The sequence below is a fragment of the Prionailurus viverrinus genome, chromosome D2, assembly GCF_022837055.1.
Source record: "Prionailurus viverrinus isolate Anna chromosome D2, UM_Priviv_1.0, whole genome shotgun sequence".
NCBI lineage: Eukaryota > Metazoa > Chordata > Mammalia > Carnivora > Felidae > Prionailurus > Prionailurus viverrinus.
The window spans coordinates 3,393,129-3,409,613 of NC_062571.1; the positions used below are offsets into that span (position 1 = coordinate 3,393,129).

General features: G+C 40.0%; 1 protein-coding gene across 1 annotated transcript in view; it reads left to right on the forward strand.

Moving 5' to 3' along the window:
* The window catches only part of PCDH15 (protocadherin related 15), an 850,076-nt gene that overhangs the window by 503,951 nt on the left and 329,640 nt on the right, over positions 1-16,485 (forward strand). The window contains exons 12-13 of the mRNA XM_047824821.1: positions 6,929-7,063; positions 8,878-9,027. Coding sequence (XP_047680777.1) covers positions 6,929-7,063; positions 8,878-9,027 — 285 coding nt within the window. The remainder of the gene's footprint in view (positions 1-6,928; positions 7,064-8,877; positions 9,028-16,485) is intronic.

Genomic DNA, 16,485 nt, shown 5'->3' on the forward strand with positions numbered 1-16,485 from the left:
GGGAGAGGACAGTTCCCTTAAATGCTGCCATGCACTTAGAGAAAGGCACCGTTAATATGTCTTGTAAAAACGTCAAGTAATTCAACAATGTGTATCTTGCCATTAGTTTTTTAGGCCCATCCTCTTTCCAAAATTAACTACAGTGAGTGCCATTGGGTGCCTAGAAAGTGAGAAAGTATCTCTAATCTCCTAGTGATGAAGGTTTCTAAAATACTAAATATAGCTTCTATGTATCTATAATGTAAACAAGCCCATAGAATGTCAACATAGTTTAATCCAGTTTCCTATACCATGTGAAAAATTCTCTTAAAACCCATTCCTCAGGCACTGATATAACCCCTCATCATGCCCCTCAGTCTTGAAACCCAAGAGTCTTTGGTTTTTGTTTCCTCACTGCAGCTGAACATCTTCGTATTCTCCCTGTTTTGTCCTCTGGATATTTCATGACTGTCTTTATCTCTCATTGGAATTACCTTCTGATGTCCTTGCCCACCTATTTTTTCTTACTCGGGTGTCTCTTACCCAGCCACTAAGAGTGATCTAGTTAAGAGGTCAGATCATTCTACATCACAGTTCTGCCTCACACGCTTTTGAGATCAGTTTTCCCGCAGAAGAGAATGGCTGGCTGTTATCTCATGCCTGAATATTCATACGGCCTCATTTCCTGAAACTTCCTCCTCACCTGTTACATTTAGCAATGGCTTGTAGTTTCCTGTGTAGCTTCTTGTCTCATTACCTTTTTTTGTGACATTTTCCATGCTTTGAAATCTTTTCTCTTTCATCACCCAAGCTGGTTTGGACAACTTCCACTCAGTGTTGAGAGTTCTGCATGGGCATCCCTCACTCACATCATGTCCAGACTCCGCTTCCTCTCACCTGAGTGGGGTGTCTCTCTCATGCTATCCTTGTGACATTGTAGTCACCTTGCACCCTCTTTGAATATAAACTGAGAACAGGGCTTATATCTCTGTCATTCTTGTATCTTGAGGATCTAACACAGTTCCCAGAACTTAGTAGTTTCTACTAATTGTTTAATGAACTTGTACATTCAGGCATGAGTAGAGGAATGAGGATAGCTAACATATGATCAAAATTCTAGTGCTCTTGGGGCACCTGGGTGGCGCAGTCGGTTAAGCGTCCGACTTCAGCCAGGTCACGATCTCGCGGTCCGTGAGTTCGAGCCCCGCGTCAGGCTCTGGGCTGATGGCTCAGAGCCTGGAGCCTGTTTCCGATTCTGTGTCTCCCTCTCTCTCTGCCCCTCCCCCGTTCATGCTCTGTCTCTCTCTGTCCCAAAAAAATAAAATAAAATAAACGTTGGAAAAAAAAATTAAAAAAAAATTCTAGTGCTCTTGATTTAACTGTTTCACGATACGGCCCATTCCAGGGTTGGACAACCACTTCCTAGAAAACTCTTCATCCTATTGAGTTGAAACGAGCCTTCTCATAATTCATCTTGTATTCCATATAACTTCCATTTTCCAGCACTGAGAATAAATCCATGAGATAGTCTGTAATAGGTTTCAAGATGGATTGATGTCCTTTGGAATCACCTCTTTCCCCCACCACCCCCAGGCCAAGGACTCTTTATTTTAAAAGCAAAATATGTTCGCTACTAGATGATTTAAAGATTTGTATTAACAAAAAGAAACCTCAAGGCCTTTTCAAGGCAAGAATTTTACTGCCTGATAAATTCTTGCTGTTTTTGAGTGCCAGAATAATGCAATTACTCAGTGTATGGGCAAAGGATTTAAGAATAAAGACAGAAACACATCACCGCATTCAGGTGTTACCAAAAGAAATGGAGAAGAACGCTAGGCATGGAAAGAGAAGTCATCACAGCAGGAGTTAGTTTTCTGAGTAGCTTCGAGAATAGGAGAACAGACTTGGATTGTCCAAAAATCAGCGTCTTCCTTCAGTTCAGTAGAAAGGAAGAGTTTTAAGAAATAGTAGCAGGGATCGGTGAGGGGAGTTATCAGCAGTTTAGATTTTGGTGTAGAAGGAATATTAACGGTCACAGTGAAACTAAAAAAAAAAGTAAACAAAAATATTTGTGTCAGTGTTCCTTTTCTATTGATGTATAAATGTCCACATAAAGGTACATATGTCATATAGAGAGGTAATAGGAGTCACATTCTGGGTTGTTTTTTTTTTTTTTTTTTAAGTGCTCTTACATCATACTTTCAAAATAGCCCAGCAGGTAGATAGGGCAAGACACGCCCAAGGTATTTAAGACGATGTCTGAAACCACCATGTTTTCAGTAAGCAGAACTACTAAGAGCTGATGATTGGATTCCGGTTATAAAAAGTAAGTAAATAATGGGGAATAGTAATCAACCGAGGGTACCCATTTGGCTCGTAGGAAGGCAGCAAGTCATTTAGAATTCCATGTGGGTTCACGTCCTGCATAAAGCATTACTGTTTTCAGAATAAAGGTGTCCTTAAAACTTAATGTAATATGGTCTTAAAGGTCCACGGTCCTGGTATGCTTTATACATATCATTATGCTGTCGTATGTATGTTATGTCAGAATATTAAGAAAAAAATACACCTTGAAAAAAGTTATTAGTTTAAATGCGCTAGAAAACGTTGTTGCTGTTGTTTATTTGTTTTTTATTAGAGTATACTTATAAGTCATATGTATGTCTGTGGTCATTTATGCTTACATGTTTCTATTTAATGTTTAATTTGCATATAGGTTCCTCCAGGGGGAGTTCCTGTAGGTACTAGGCATTCATTTTGTGTTTGCTCTTTTGTGAATTGCTGTGGTGCATTTCCTAGTTCTCTTTCTTTTCCGTAAAACAAGTAGACACTTCCTTCAGTATCCGTTATAAAGACATCTACAACAACTTTATACATGTCTGTGTAGATGTTAATTTAATTTTGTGTTCATCATATTATTGGTTATAGTAGAATGAATTGTATGGAATCCAAATTTCACATGAACTTTAGCAAAGATTGTTCAATTTTTTAATGTTTTTCAGTTTATGACAAACATTAGTAATTCATCATCATATTTCTGAAAGACTCCAAGCTTGGGATTGAACTCTTTTGAACAAGGTTGTCTGAAGACAACTACTGCTGACCAATTCACATTGGCAGATGAGATTAATTTCTGTCATTTCCCCTTATGCTTCATAATTTACCTAAGTATGCATATGTATATATGTGCACATATACATACATTTTTGTGTTGTATGTGTATATATATGAGGATGCATATAAACGTGTGTGTGTGTGTGTGTGTGTATGTGAGAGAGAGATACAATATTCTGGTTCTCATTGGAAACCCCAAATTGGCTTCAAACCCAGTTGATTGTTATATGTGAATGGATTTCTTCTATATGATAAGATTTTAAATTTTACATTCACATGTTGTTTACCTTTGCATTTGTATATGTGCTTACTTTTGTCCTAAATTTTTCTGTGCTGTGAGTGAATATCAGAGTTTATTTTACCCTCCCAGAGAATAATACACAAACCAATGAAATGACACACTTATCGTGTATACTTACTATATACTTCAGATAATATAATATTACCTTATATCAGAGGGAAAAGGAACATTTATTAATCAGCCTTCTGTGTACATACTGATTTTTAAAAAAACTAATGTGTATTTTAAACAAATTTTTAAACACAAGGGCTGCATTAAAAGTACTGACCCTGTAAGAATAAGAAGTCAGATGGAGTGCCTGGGTGGCTCAGTGGGTTAAGCATCCGACCTCAGCACAGGTCATGATCTCACATTTCATGGGTTAAAGCCCCATGTCAGGCTCTGTGCTAACAGCTCAGAGCCTGGAGCCTGCTTTGGATTCTGTGTCCTCTCTCTCTGCCCCTCCCCCTCTCATGCTCTGTCTGTCCCTCTCAAACATAAATGAACATTAAAAAAATAAGAAGAAGAAGAAGTCAGAGCATTTTCTGTCCATTTTACACTCATAATATACCACACCCGAAACGAGTATTAGCCTTAAAAATAAGTCCTAGGTATTAAGCTTTGAGTAGTAATTGGCTGCATATTTCCAAATCTGCCTTCTTCAATTCTTGGCCTCAAAGAAATATCCAGGTATTCACCATTAGCGTCTAAGTACCCTATACGTAGATTTTGAAGGTTACTATGGTAAGTATCTGTAAACTTCACAAGTTATAATTTAACCAGAGATTAACTGAGCAGGAAAGATTGGCATGAGCTATAAAATGCCATTGACAGTGATAGCTTTATGTGTTATATTATCTTTTTCACACAAAAAAAAAAACAATCCGCAGGGCTGGAAAGTCGTATTTTAGTCTCTAGCTAGTTGCAACGGGACTTGAAGACCAGCAAATTATCAAAAAGTCTTTAATGTTTCTCGTTATCAAACGTAAGAGTCTGTTTCTGAAGTCCTGGTGGGCGTGTCATCTTGAAACAAGAAGCATTTGAAGTGAGGGTCTCGTGGCTTTCATAAACCGGGAGAACGAACGGCATGGTCAGTGGCACGACCGGGTGGTGCGGTGTCGCGTGTGTGTACCGTGGTGCACGGCCCGGTGCTCACCGCAGTCCTGCACCATCACCGCACCTGACATAACAAAGAAAATACTCACAACATGTGGTGAGTCTCTGAAGGAATTATACCCAACAAATTTACCAACAGAGACTCCCGGGGGGAAGGAAGAAAGAAATTGGGAGAACATTAGTTATGAGGAAGGTAGAGAAGGACTGAGGGATCTGAACAAAGGGAAAGAAGCAAATATGTGCTCTATTAGGTCAGGGGGCAGAGCTTGCTCAGCTCGGATTACTGGCCACGTAGAGATTTGAGTATAGGATGCTGCATTGCTCAACATCACTGTTGGGACACTCGGAGAACAGGAAAAAATACATGAATTTAACAGCCTAGTGATTTTACCCTGGTTGGTAATTGCTGTTAATTAAAACTGCCTTTTAACTTTCTCGATCACTTAAAAATAACCATCAAATGTTATTGAAATTGACTTTAAAGTACACACACAGTAAGAAGGAACCTCAAAATATGGCTTAAAATATGTTGAATTTATATGCATTTTATCATCTATTTTTTAAAATAATTTAACTTTTTATTAACTAATATGTTTGATTAATCAACCCCCCCACCACCACCTGCTAGCCATGCTGAGCATATAGGGTCGTGATGCTGACACGGAAACTGAGGTTCCTGTTTGAAAGTATCCATGTAAAGCCTCTGACTTTTCACGGCTCTGGACAATTTTGATTATTTTATAATAAAGAGATCAATGGAAATTATCGTCTATCGTATTCATTTTTTTTATTGTTGTGGGATCAATAAATGTAGCATACTGGACTTGTATCAAAATCTTCCATAGAAGACTTTAAGTCTTCTATGGACCTAGAAGCTGCAATGATATAGCTAAGTGATATCTCAAATATCTAAGGTGATATCACAAATACAGAACTGTGTGAGGTTCAAATGAAACCATTCATTTCAAAGTTATTCAGAATATGTACATACAGAAGCTTTAACAAGATGTATAGATTTCAGCATCTGTGGGTTGCATCAGGACCACCTTTTAATATAGCAGTACAGATATCAACTTTCTCAATTTCACGTAAAAATGTTTAAAATGTGAGTGCTAATTTTTTAAGTCAAATTTAACATGTCTTTAACAATTTTTAAGTCTATACTCTGCCCTCAGCCCCCGATTTCAGACGTAGAAAAGGAATCTATGATATTAAATTGCATTTCACACTACGCTATGCATACCATGTGTTGGGCGCTTTTTTGAATATAGTTGACACACAGAGCTACATTAGTTTCAGGTGCACAACACAGGGATTTGACTTCTGTCTGCATTATGTCATGCCCACCACATGAGTACCCGCCATCTGTCACCGCACGATGACACTGTTACGGTACCACTGACTGTATTCCCTGTGTGGTGACGTTCATCCCCACGACTTATTCCTTCCATAACTGGATGCCTGTATCTCCTGATCTCCCTTTTCCGTCACTGCCTAATTTTTAAAGTTGCCCAAGTCTATAAAAATGCCTCACCTCCCTGTGCATCTCTGTTGCTGTTGTTGTCATAGCCTTATCAGAAGCCGTCCGTCCCAAATACCCCTCTTTCCTTTGGTGCACTTGCACTCTGACTCCACTATGCAGACACCAATGCACACCTCCCCACTTCGTGTCCTTGTTCTTTCTTGAAAATGCAGAGACGGATGTCTTCTCATTCAGGGACGTCAGTAGACTGGGAAGGGTTTCCCCTGCTAAGTGAATATTCTCTGTTTTGAACTTTTGCAATCACTTCTCTACGTACATATCATGTTTCTGGGCTCTTTTATCAGACACACGCACCCAACTCATACACCTTCAATCTGATTATCAGAAGTTTTTAAATTAAAATGAACATTATGTTTCCCCTTGGAGAATCTTTACAGCATTAAAATATGAAAGAACGAGCATGATATTTATAGGTACTGAATTATACATAACCAGTCTTATTTCTATTTTACATTAAACATGAGAGCAGAATAGTAATATGCATGTGGGTGCTTTGTTACCACAAATCAAGTAGTTGTACAATCCTACAGCTAAACTTTGGGGCTCCAATTTTCTTCTCTTGCATTTACTTCTTATTCCTTGAGCTCAGTGAAGTTCTGGAGAATATTGATATCATAAACCAATAAGAACATATTCAATTGGATTGTTATCTATCTTATTTCCTTTTTTTACATTAATAATACTTACAGTTATTCCACTATGTTGTTTTCCACAAAGTGAGTCATTGTCTTGCATAATTCAGCTCAGTGATGAGTAAATGTCTAGTAAACCCTATCTTTTCTTTGGAAATTCTTTTGACACTCATGGATGGTTTTGTAACAGATTTGTCAAATTAATTTACAGTTCATGAACTAATAGCTGCATTGTTTATTCAACTTTTTTTTGTTTTCTCAAAGACGAAAGACCCAGAGCTTCACCTTTTTCTCAACGATTACACCTCAGTCTTCACCGTCACACAGACCGGTATCACTCGCTACCTCACCCTACTTCAACCAGTGGACCGAGAAGAGCAGCAAACTTACACTTTTTCGGTAAAAAGATTTATTATTTATGGGTGTTCATGTACGTGTAACGGAAAGTGATGTCTGTTTAAAACTGGAGAGGTCCGTGGGGCGCCTGGGTGGCTCAGTCGTTTAAGCGTCCGACTTCAGCTCAGGTCACGATCTTGTGGTCCGTGAGTTCGAGCCCTGCATCGGGCTCTGTGCTGACGGCTCAGAGCCTGGAGACTGATTCAGGTTCTGTGTCTCCCTCTCTCTCTGCCCCTCCCCCGTTCATGCTCTGTCCCTCTCTGTCTCAAAAATAAATAAACGTTAAAACTGAAGAGGTCTGTGACTTAGGAACAAAATGCAGTATTTTCAAGTAACTGAGAATTGAGACTATCAGTAATAAAATTCTTTACATGTGTTTCTCTTTTTTCTGTTTATAAGTTTGTACAGCTATGTTATCATTATTTACCAAAAAAGAAGGAAAATAATTTTCAAGACGAAAACAGGAAAATGAGATTTTCATTCTTCACCATGCACTTATAATTGACTTAAATTGAGATAGTATAAACTAGAATCCACAAGTAAAGAATTATTTCCTAACCCTTACTTTATTTTAATTTATTTTATGGTTTTTGTTATTACATTTTATATTTTGACATAGAGTTAGGCCAGTGGTTCTCCACTGGGATGATCCCTGCACCTCCAAGCCCTGTCCCACCCCCACCCCCCTACCCCCCTGCCGAGCCCTGGGAACATTTGGCAATGTCTGCAAGACAGTTTTGGTCATCACTACTGGATCTACTGGCATCAGGTAGGTAGAGCCCAAGGATGCCGATATGCATCTTGTAACACACAGGACCGCCTTCCCTCTCTCTAACAGGGAATTATCTGATGGAGGAAGCCTGGTTCAGGTTAGTTAAGAAAAAAAATGGTGAGGGGAGATTATTAAAGCTGTATATATATAATAGAATATATACATTATATTCTATATTCTATGTTCTGTATATTCTATGTATTCTGTATTCTGTTACACAAACACATACATGATTTGTGGGGGTGAGAGGTGGATATAGATAAAAAGAAAATTGTATTATCCAAATTTATGAGCCATATTTTATTCAGATATAAGAGGAAAATGAGCCAGTGGAAAGGACTTAGGACCTACAGAAGACTCCTTTCTGGAGACCCTTCTTTACACAGCAAAGCCACAGCTTCCAGAAACCCTCAGTGACATTGCGAACTTAGACACAGAGTGGATTTCAGAAGTCATTCAGAACAAAAATGGTGGCGTGGCAGTGCGGACTTTGTTTGTCAGACCTTCCTAAAATGTTAACGATGTAATTAACATAGCACTATTAAGTAACATCAATAAGTCCTTTAAAACTTCCATTTTGTAAATTACCAGAAAAAGACATCGCATCCCTAGGGCGCCTACTTTCTTGAGTTATCAATATAAGCATGTTGGCTCTAAAAGCATCTATGGAATTATATATAAAATATGTAAAATGGAAGAATATTTTCCTATTAATTTTTAAAAATTAAATAGTAGTTAACTCCTAAGAACCAATGTTACTGGCCCACTCCAAGTTCCTCTAACACTTTACATATCTGCTTATTTACATGTGCTTGGAATTGAATACATTAAAAATAAAACAGAATCCTTTGTAATTGCTTCTTAGTGCATTAAAGCACGTTGCTTATGTGTATTATTATAAGTTTGTTATTTCTATCAACAAAACATTTTGGCACCCTTTTAAAACTGAAATTATATATGAGAAATGCCTTAAATCATAGGACTGAATTAAGTACTGCTTATGTTTGCATGACTTACCTGTTACGTGTGTTTTTCATCCCCAAAGATAACAGCATTTGATGGTGTGCAAGAAAGCGAGCCAGTTATTGTCAATATCCGGGTGATGGATGCAAATGATAACACTCCAACCTTCCCTGAAATATCCTATGATGTCTACGTTTATACAGACATGAGCCCCGGGGACAGCGTCATACAGGTAACTACCCATATGGTATAAGGCGCTATGCAAAACGGTTGTTTCCATGGGCATTGTATAATGCGACGCTTCAGAAATTGCTTAAGAAATGAAAACAAGGGGCACCTGGGTGGCCTAGCTGGTTAGCGTCTGACTCTTGATCTCGGCTCAGGTCATGATCTCAAAGTTTGTGAGTTCAAGCCCTACATCAGGCTGTGTGCTGACAGTGCAGAGCCTGCTTGGGATTCTGTCTCTCCTTCTGTCTGACCCTAGCCTGCTTGTGCTCTCTCTCTCGTTCTCAAAAATAAATAAACTTAAAAAAAAAAAAGGAAATGAAAATGAACTTCAGACTCATTATATGGCATAATCTGGCTTAAAAAGCTTGAGACTTATGTTTACTTGTCACATAAAAATGTATTTATATTGACTTTAAAGGAGAATTAACTAGTTATTAGATGTAAACGCAGCTATTTGATCAGTTTATACTTGATTTTTAAGAGTTTAATACACCAAATACACTTAATTAATATAGTAGTATTTTTAATAAGTTGATGTTTTCAAGTATTAGATGTATAGTTGAAAATTTCAAATTGTTTGGACCTTTTGTAAGTATGGGCTAATTTTCCCTTGGCGATAAAGGCAGAGGACTACGTTAATAAGTTGGTAGATGACATTGTCAGACAGTGGTTACCTGGACATAATGTGGAATCATCACAACAGAGAAAATTTGGATTTCATGGTAAATGGTATCTGTGAAACTACAGAAATCGGCAAAATCTTTCTCCTTGACTTGTCTTATTTTTATTATTAACCGCATACTTACTGCATTTAAATTAATTATAAGTTATCTCAAACTATGTTGTTTTTTTTTTTTTGTATTCTGTGCGTAAGTCATAAAGAAGTAATCATATTCTTCCTCGAGGGCTTTTGGGATAGTAGAGTCTAGTACTTTCTAAATTGGCTGTACTGCGGAATTATCTAGGGAGATGTTTAGAAACACAGACAACCAAGATGTCACTTCACCTTTCTGGGATCTGAGGTTCTATGAGCAATACTTCGGTTATTGATATTAAAATAATAAACCCGAGGGGTTCAGTGTCCAGACACATAAAGACCACTGATGTAGATTGTCCTCAATATCTGAGAGTCAGATTCAATAATTTTAAGTTAGTTTCAGGCCAGGAAGGCCATGATTCTGTATACTTTTTAGAGCATTTGAATGGCTCCAAATTGTTACTAAATGACATATTGTATATTATATAAGTATACCATAATGATACGTAATAATGTATATATAACGCATACTAAATATGTACTAGTATAATATATAATCAGTGCACATAACTCAATTTACTTGTCTACATGTGTTAGCATATAGCATATATAAATAGTTCAGAATAGTAGAGCATCAGCCTAAAAACCCTGACGACAAACGTAAGCCTTCACGTGCGCCTCCCGATTCCCCCGGCTCCGTGTTTGCCTCCTTTTCCTTTGCACGTGCTTTGCTCCTGAACCACCAGCTGCACCTAACCGAAAGCGTGTGGCTTCCTCTTTCTCACTTCCTCCAGTTAGCCGCTTCCCTTCCATGTACAGCTTGATGAGCCTTCTTGTCCTTCACATCATTTCCCTTCTGAGGACGCATGCCTTGGCGGTGTTCATCCTTCCTTGATGGTCCCTGCTCTTGCACCCCACCTGGACACAGTGCTGTGCAGCCACGCTTCTGTGATCCACTGCAGTGACACAAAACACTCATCACACCTCGTCCCACATCATCACTCCTCATCGGTGTGAGACATTAGGGAAGAAACAGTTCACGTTCTTCTCAGTGCTTCTGCACACTGTTTTCTGTCGACCAAGAGTACTCTTCTTAACCCAGACTTTGCAAGGCTGGCCCACTTTCTTCGTACAGAACTCTGCCCAAAATGTCACCTCCTCAGAGAAAACTTCCCTCAAGGCTTAGTGCTGACCCCCTTCCAGCTCACACACTCTCTGTGACTCCCCTTCTCAAATGATCCTATTTTCTTCTCTCTTGCCCTCACCCCACACTGAAGACCCCAAGAAGTCAGTGTCTTTTTTTTTTATCACCGTGCTGCCTCAACACGCAAGACGTATCACCCATGCAGTACCTAGTCATCCAAAGGATGAATTGTTACCAAATTCACATGGCGCTGTTGTTAACAATAGTCTATAAATAGTTCCGTGCTCTCTTTTATTCATTGGATTAAGATATACTTTCTTGGGTGATAAAAGGGATGACATTATAGCATGGACAGTGGAAATTCACATGTACGCACTTCCATGCGTGGATACCCCCTGCTGTGTATGGCAGTGGAGAAAAGGCCACAGTACATTTTATTCCTACCTTGCTTATGGCATGTGTCATATTGACGGAATCCACCCTTTCAACCGTTTGTCTTGAGGGCAGAACTCTCAAGACAATTAAAAATTAGTTTATAGCATCCACATCAATAGTGCCTAGCATATCACAGGTGCTCAATAGAGTTGATGCTTAATATGTTTATTCCAGGATGACAGAAGGGAGACATGTGGACAAGCAGAATGAATGGGAAGGTATAAACACATTGGCCTCTATTTCTAGTTGATTGGTGGACCTCAAGAACTACATTTGTCTTTACCGAGGCACTTATATGGGCAGCAACATTGCAGTGTATACAGATAAAGGAATGACACTCATTGTCATGTTCTTATTTAATTAGACCTGATTCTTATCTCTATAATAACATAATTGGAAGTAAAACTAAGTTTATACATAAAAAAAAAAAGCCAGCAGGGAGCTGGAAAGTGTAACTAAGAAAATGATAGCAATTATGTGGTGGAACTATATCTCAAAAAATGTCTGCCTTGGGGGATCAAAAGCTGATTTCTGGCATTTGCTGGCTGAAACACTTAATTTCCCTATGTATCTCTTTATAAAATAGATCTTTCTTTGCCTTTAAAGATTCATATTTTAGATAACTTCCTGAACCATGCAGATTATGAAGATAGAGTGTCATTTGTGTTTATATGGCTCTATCTTTAAAAGTTACTTAAGCACCAAGAGATAAAGACTTATAATTAGTATTTTAAATGTTATTCCTGGCATGTGGTAAAAGAGTGGCATGGCTATAAAACATCCTTCAAGGGCCTGGAAATAGGAGGAAATCGATTTCCTATTGAGAGAAAAATGTGTAAACAAAGCACAATGGTTTAGAACTGGGACCTGTCCCTGCCTCATAAGAATGACAAAATAAATTCTGTGCTGCACCCACCCAGCCCTCGCCAGCCCTGTCTTTCCACATTGACCCAGCACGGTATCACCTCATTTACTTTTAGTTACTATTCTGGTGTCGGAAAGAGTAAGAACATTAGAAGCAAAGGTGACAGTGAACAGAGACTGTCCAGCAGAGAGCTCCTTGGATAACAGATTTTAAGTACATTTTATTTATTTATTTTTTTATTAACTTGTTTTATTTATTTATTTTTTAAATTTACATCCAAATTAGTTAGCATATAGCACAACAATCATTTCAGGAGTAGATTCCCTAGTGCCCCTTACCCATTTAGCCCATCCCCCTCCCACAACCCCTCCAGTAACCCTCAGTTTGTTCTCCATATTTATGAATCTCTTCGGTTTTGTCCCCCTCCCTGTTTTTATATTATTTTTGTTTCCCTTCCCTTATGTTCATCTGTTTTGTCTCTTAAGGTCCTCATAGGAGTGAAGTCATATGACTTTTGTCTTTCTCTGACTGAGTAATTTCACTTGGCATAATACCCACTGTGGAAAACAGTATGGAGGTTCCTCAAAAAACTAAAACTAGAACTACCCTACGACCCAGAAATTGCACTACTAGGATACTACTGGGTATCCACGGGATACGGGTGTGCTGTTTCGAAGGGACACATGCACCCCCATGTTTATAGCAGCACTATATCAACAATAGCCTAAGTATGGAAAGAGCCCAAATGTCCATCGATGGATGATGGATAAAGAAGATGTGGCATGTATATACAATGGGGTATTAGTCATCAATCAAAAAGAATAAAATCTTGCCGTTTGCAACTACGTGGATGGAACTGGAGGGTATTATGCTAAGTATATTTTAACCAGGGCATTCCGAATCTATCATTTTCAATGTGGCCCCGAGACTGCCTTGGCCTGAGGAAGTACATTCTCGATTATTCCAGCACCTTCTTGGTGGAAACATCCTTGACTGCGAGAAGCAGGTAGGTTAAGCATAAAGGTGTGAGTAATCAGGTCCTTCTAAATTGGTCCGCTGACTTTATATCTCTGATGCCTGAGTATTGAAACAGGAACAGCGTGATTCTCATGTGTATGGGTCCTGAGCACCCCAGCCCTGCCCCGCCAGGGCAGTGCTGTCACAAAACACCATCTGCACCTTCCATACCTGGAAATGAGGTGCAATCAGAGTACTAGCATATCTCGTCTTGAGGGGGAAGTTGGTGGCATGAGTGAGAATGATTTTTGGCCTGAAAAGAGCTTTTTGTAGGCCATCAGTGAAACTCTGCAGGTTTGACAGCAATGAATATCATGCTGTGTTGTCTTAGGTCTCATTTCACACATTGCTGGTTTTCTCGAAACACCAACTGCTGTGTATTAAAGATACAGATCTTGGTATGTAATTTTAATATTTTGAAGATGTAGATTTTCGTATCAGTAGTTAAGTCTAGTCCATACTCTATGGGTGCTATTCTTAAAATTGTACAACTTTCATTGGTGTTCTTGATCCTTAATGAATATAGAGATATTCCTGAGCAGCCTTTAAAAATATCAGTCAGGGGGCACCTGGGTGGCTCAGTCGGTTGAGTGACCGACTTCAGCTCAGGTCATGATCTTGCAGTCTGAGTTCAAGCCCCGCATTGGGCTCTGTGCTGACGGCCCAGAGCCTGGAGCCTGCCTCAGATTCTGTGTCTCCCTCTCTCTGCCCCTTCCCCGCTCATCCTCTGTCTCTCTCTGTCTCAAAAATGAATAAAAGTTAAAAAATAAAAATAAAAAAAAATATCAGGCAGTTAAAGGTCTGACTTTGGCTCGGGTCATGATCTTACGGTTTATGAGGTCAAGCCCCACATTGGGCTCTGTGGTGACAACTCAGAGCCTGGAACCTGCTTTGGGTTCTGTGCCTTCCTCTTTCTCTGCTCCTCCCCCACCCCTCTCTCAAGAAATAAACATTATTTTTTTTTTTAAATATTGATGCCTAGACTCCACCCTGAGATATTTTTATGTATGTGATCTGCCAATCACAGTAGAGCCACTGTGAGAGATTTGATTTAACAAAACAAAGCAGCTCTAATGTGCAGCCAGTTTTGAGAAAACCCATCTTGAGCCCTCCCAGTGTTTCACACGTGTGAAAATTGGAATCCCTAATGTATCAAGATGGAGTCTTACGTGGTGCTGAGTCCTTGGATCCTTACCCCCGTCTTTCCATTTGTCTCATTCTTCAGTTCCCATTTTCTTCTGTCCTGCTTCTTACTCATCCTCCCCCCTTTTCCTCACCTTCACCCGTGCTCTACTAATAATTCCATTTCTTTCCATTTCCCTCCACTACAACCATGTCCCCTCGGTACTGACGCCATCCTGTTGGTCTGTCACTGTTCCTGAGTCTCCCCATGTGCTGGTCTCCATGCCCTCCCCAGGTCCAGCCTCACACTGCCTTCCCACCCTGACCCATCCAGGCACTTGGATTGATTGATGCATTTGCAGAATTGATTAACTTATTTCCTTATAATTATTCATTGTTATTATTTTCTTTCACTGACGTGGTACCATGAGAAGCATACAAAATTGCAAATCACGTGAGTCCATCTTTAATTGTCAAATAAAAGAGCACTTCTCCCTCCTCCGTCGGGGCAAAGCTCTCATCTGTACAGTTTCATAGAAAACCTCCCTGATGACTGAGGTGCTTTGTCGCTGGCTCCCTGTTCACTTCTCATTCTTTAAGTATTAACATTCTCCAGAAATCAATGTGCAGTTTTCTGTGTCCTGTATTCCCATGTTGTTAGTCATTAGCGCTATGCATACTCACACCTCCCAAAGTTAAATGCCCCGTGGCCACCTGAACATCAAGCTGGTATTCAAGTATCTGTTGCACGTGGTAATGCAGGCTTTTGACAGGCACTTCAGGTTGGACATACTCCGAGATAAATGAGCTAATCCATCATCTTTCATCTGATACAGAAACACAGACTCACACGCACGCATCCTGTCTTCTTAGCTGCTACACTGGGACGGGCCCAGTGAACCTAAGGTCATACAGGCCTTAGCGGCAACCTCAGATTTCTGTTTTGTGTCCCCTCCTTCACCTACACGGATCCAGATGTCCAGGTTCTGGAATTGCTATTTCAAAATGGATCTGCCATTACTTCCCTTTCTGTGTCTATGCCCTGTGGTGAATTAGGCTACTACAGGGGACTGTGACCCATAACCCTATTTCTGAAGATGCCTCACGCCCCTCCCACAGGTGGTTGTTCCAAAACACGAGGCAGGACAGGTCCTCATCCGAGGAAGGGCCCAAACTCTATGCGTGTCGTCTAGCACATCTCTGTCACACCTCAAATATGTTCGTCTTCTCCTGGTACATCCCTCCGTGTAATTGGCTTTGACATCATATAGAGGGTTTTATTTTGTTCGTTTTGTTTAACTTCAGCATGAAATATCCCTTCCCATTCTATGGTTACCGACATCTCTGAAATTTCAAGGTTTGAACGAAATTATATCTTGCACAGTTCAAATGTTACTTTTTAGAGGTTTTTTTTTCTTTTTAATTTTGTTAATGTTTATTCATTTTATTATTTTTTTTTCAACGTTTATTTATTTTTGGGACAGAGAGAGACAGAGCATGAACGGGGGAGGGGCAGACAGAGAGGGAGACACAGAATCGGAAACAGGCTCCAGGCTCTGAGCCATCAGCCCAGAGCCTGACGCGGGGCTCGAACTCACGGACCGCGAGATCGTGACCTGGCTGAAGTCGGACGCTTAACCGACTGCGCCACCCAGGCGCCCCAATGTTTATTCATTTTAGAGAGACAGAGAGACAGAGCACAAGCTGGGTAGGGGCAGAGAGAGAGGGAGACACAGAAACTGAAGCAGACCCCAGGCTCCGAGCCGTCAGCACAGAGCCCGACGTGGGGCTCGAACCCACAAACCGCGAGATCGCGACCTGAGCGTAAATTGGACGCTTAACTGACGGAGCCACCCAGGTGTCCCTCAAATGTTTTTTTTTTTTTTTTATTTTTAAAATTTTTTTTTTCAACGTTTATTTATTTTTGGGACAGAGAGAGACAGAGCATGAACAGGGGAGGGGCAGAGAGAGAAGGAGGCACAGAATCTGAAACAGGCTCCAGGCTCTGAGCTGTCAGCCCAGAGCCCGATGCGGGGCTCGAACTCACAGACCGCGAGATCATGACCTGAGCCGAAGTCAGCTGCCCAACCGACGGAGCCACCCAGGCATCCTTCAAATGTTA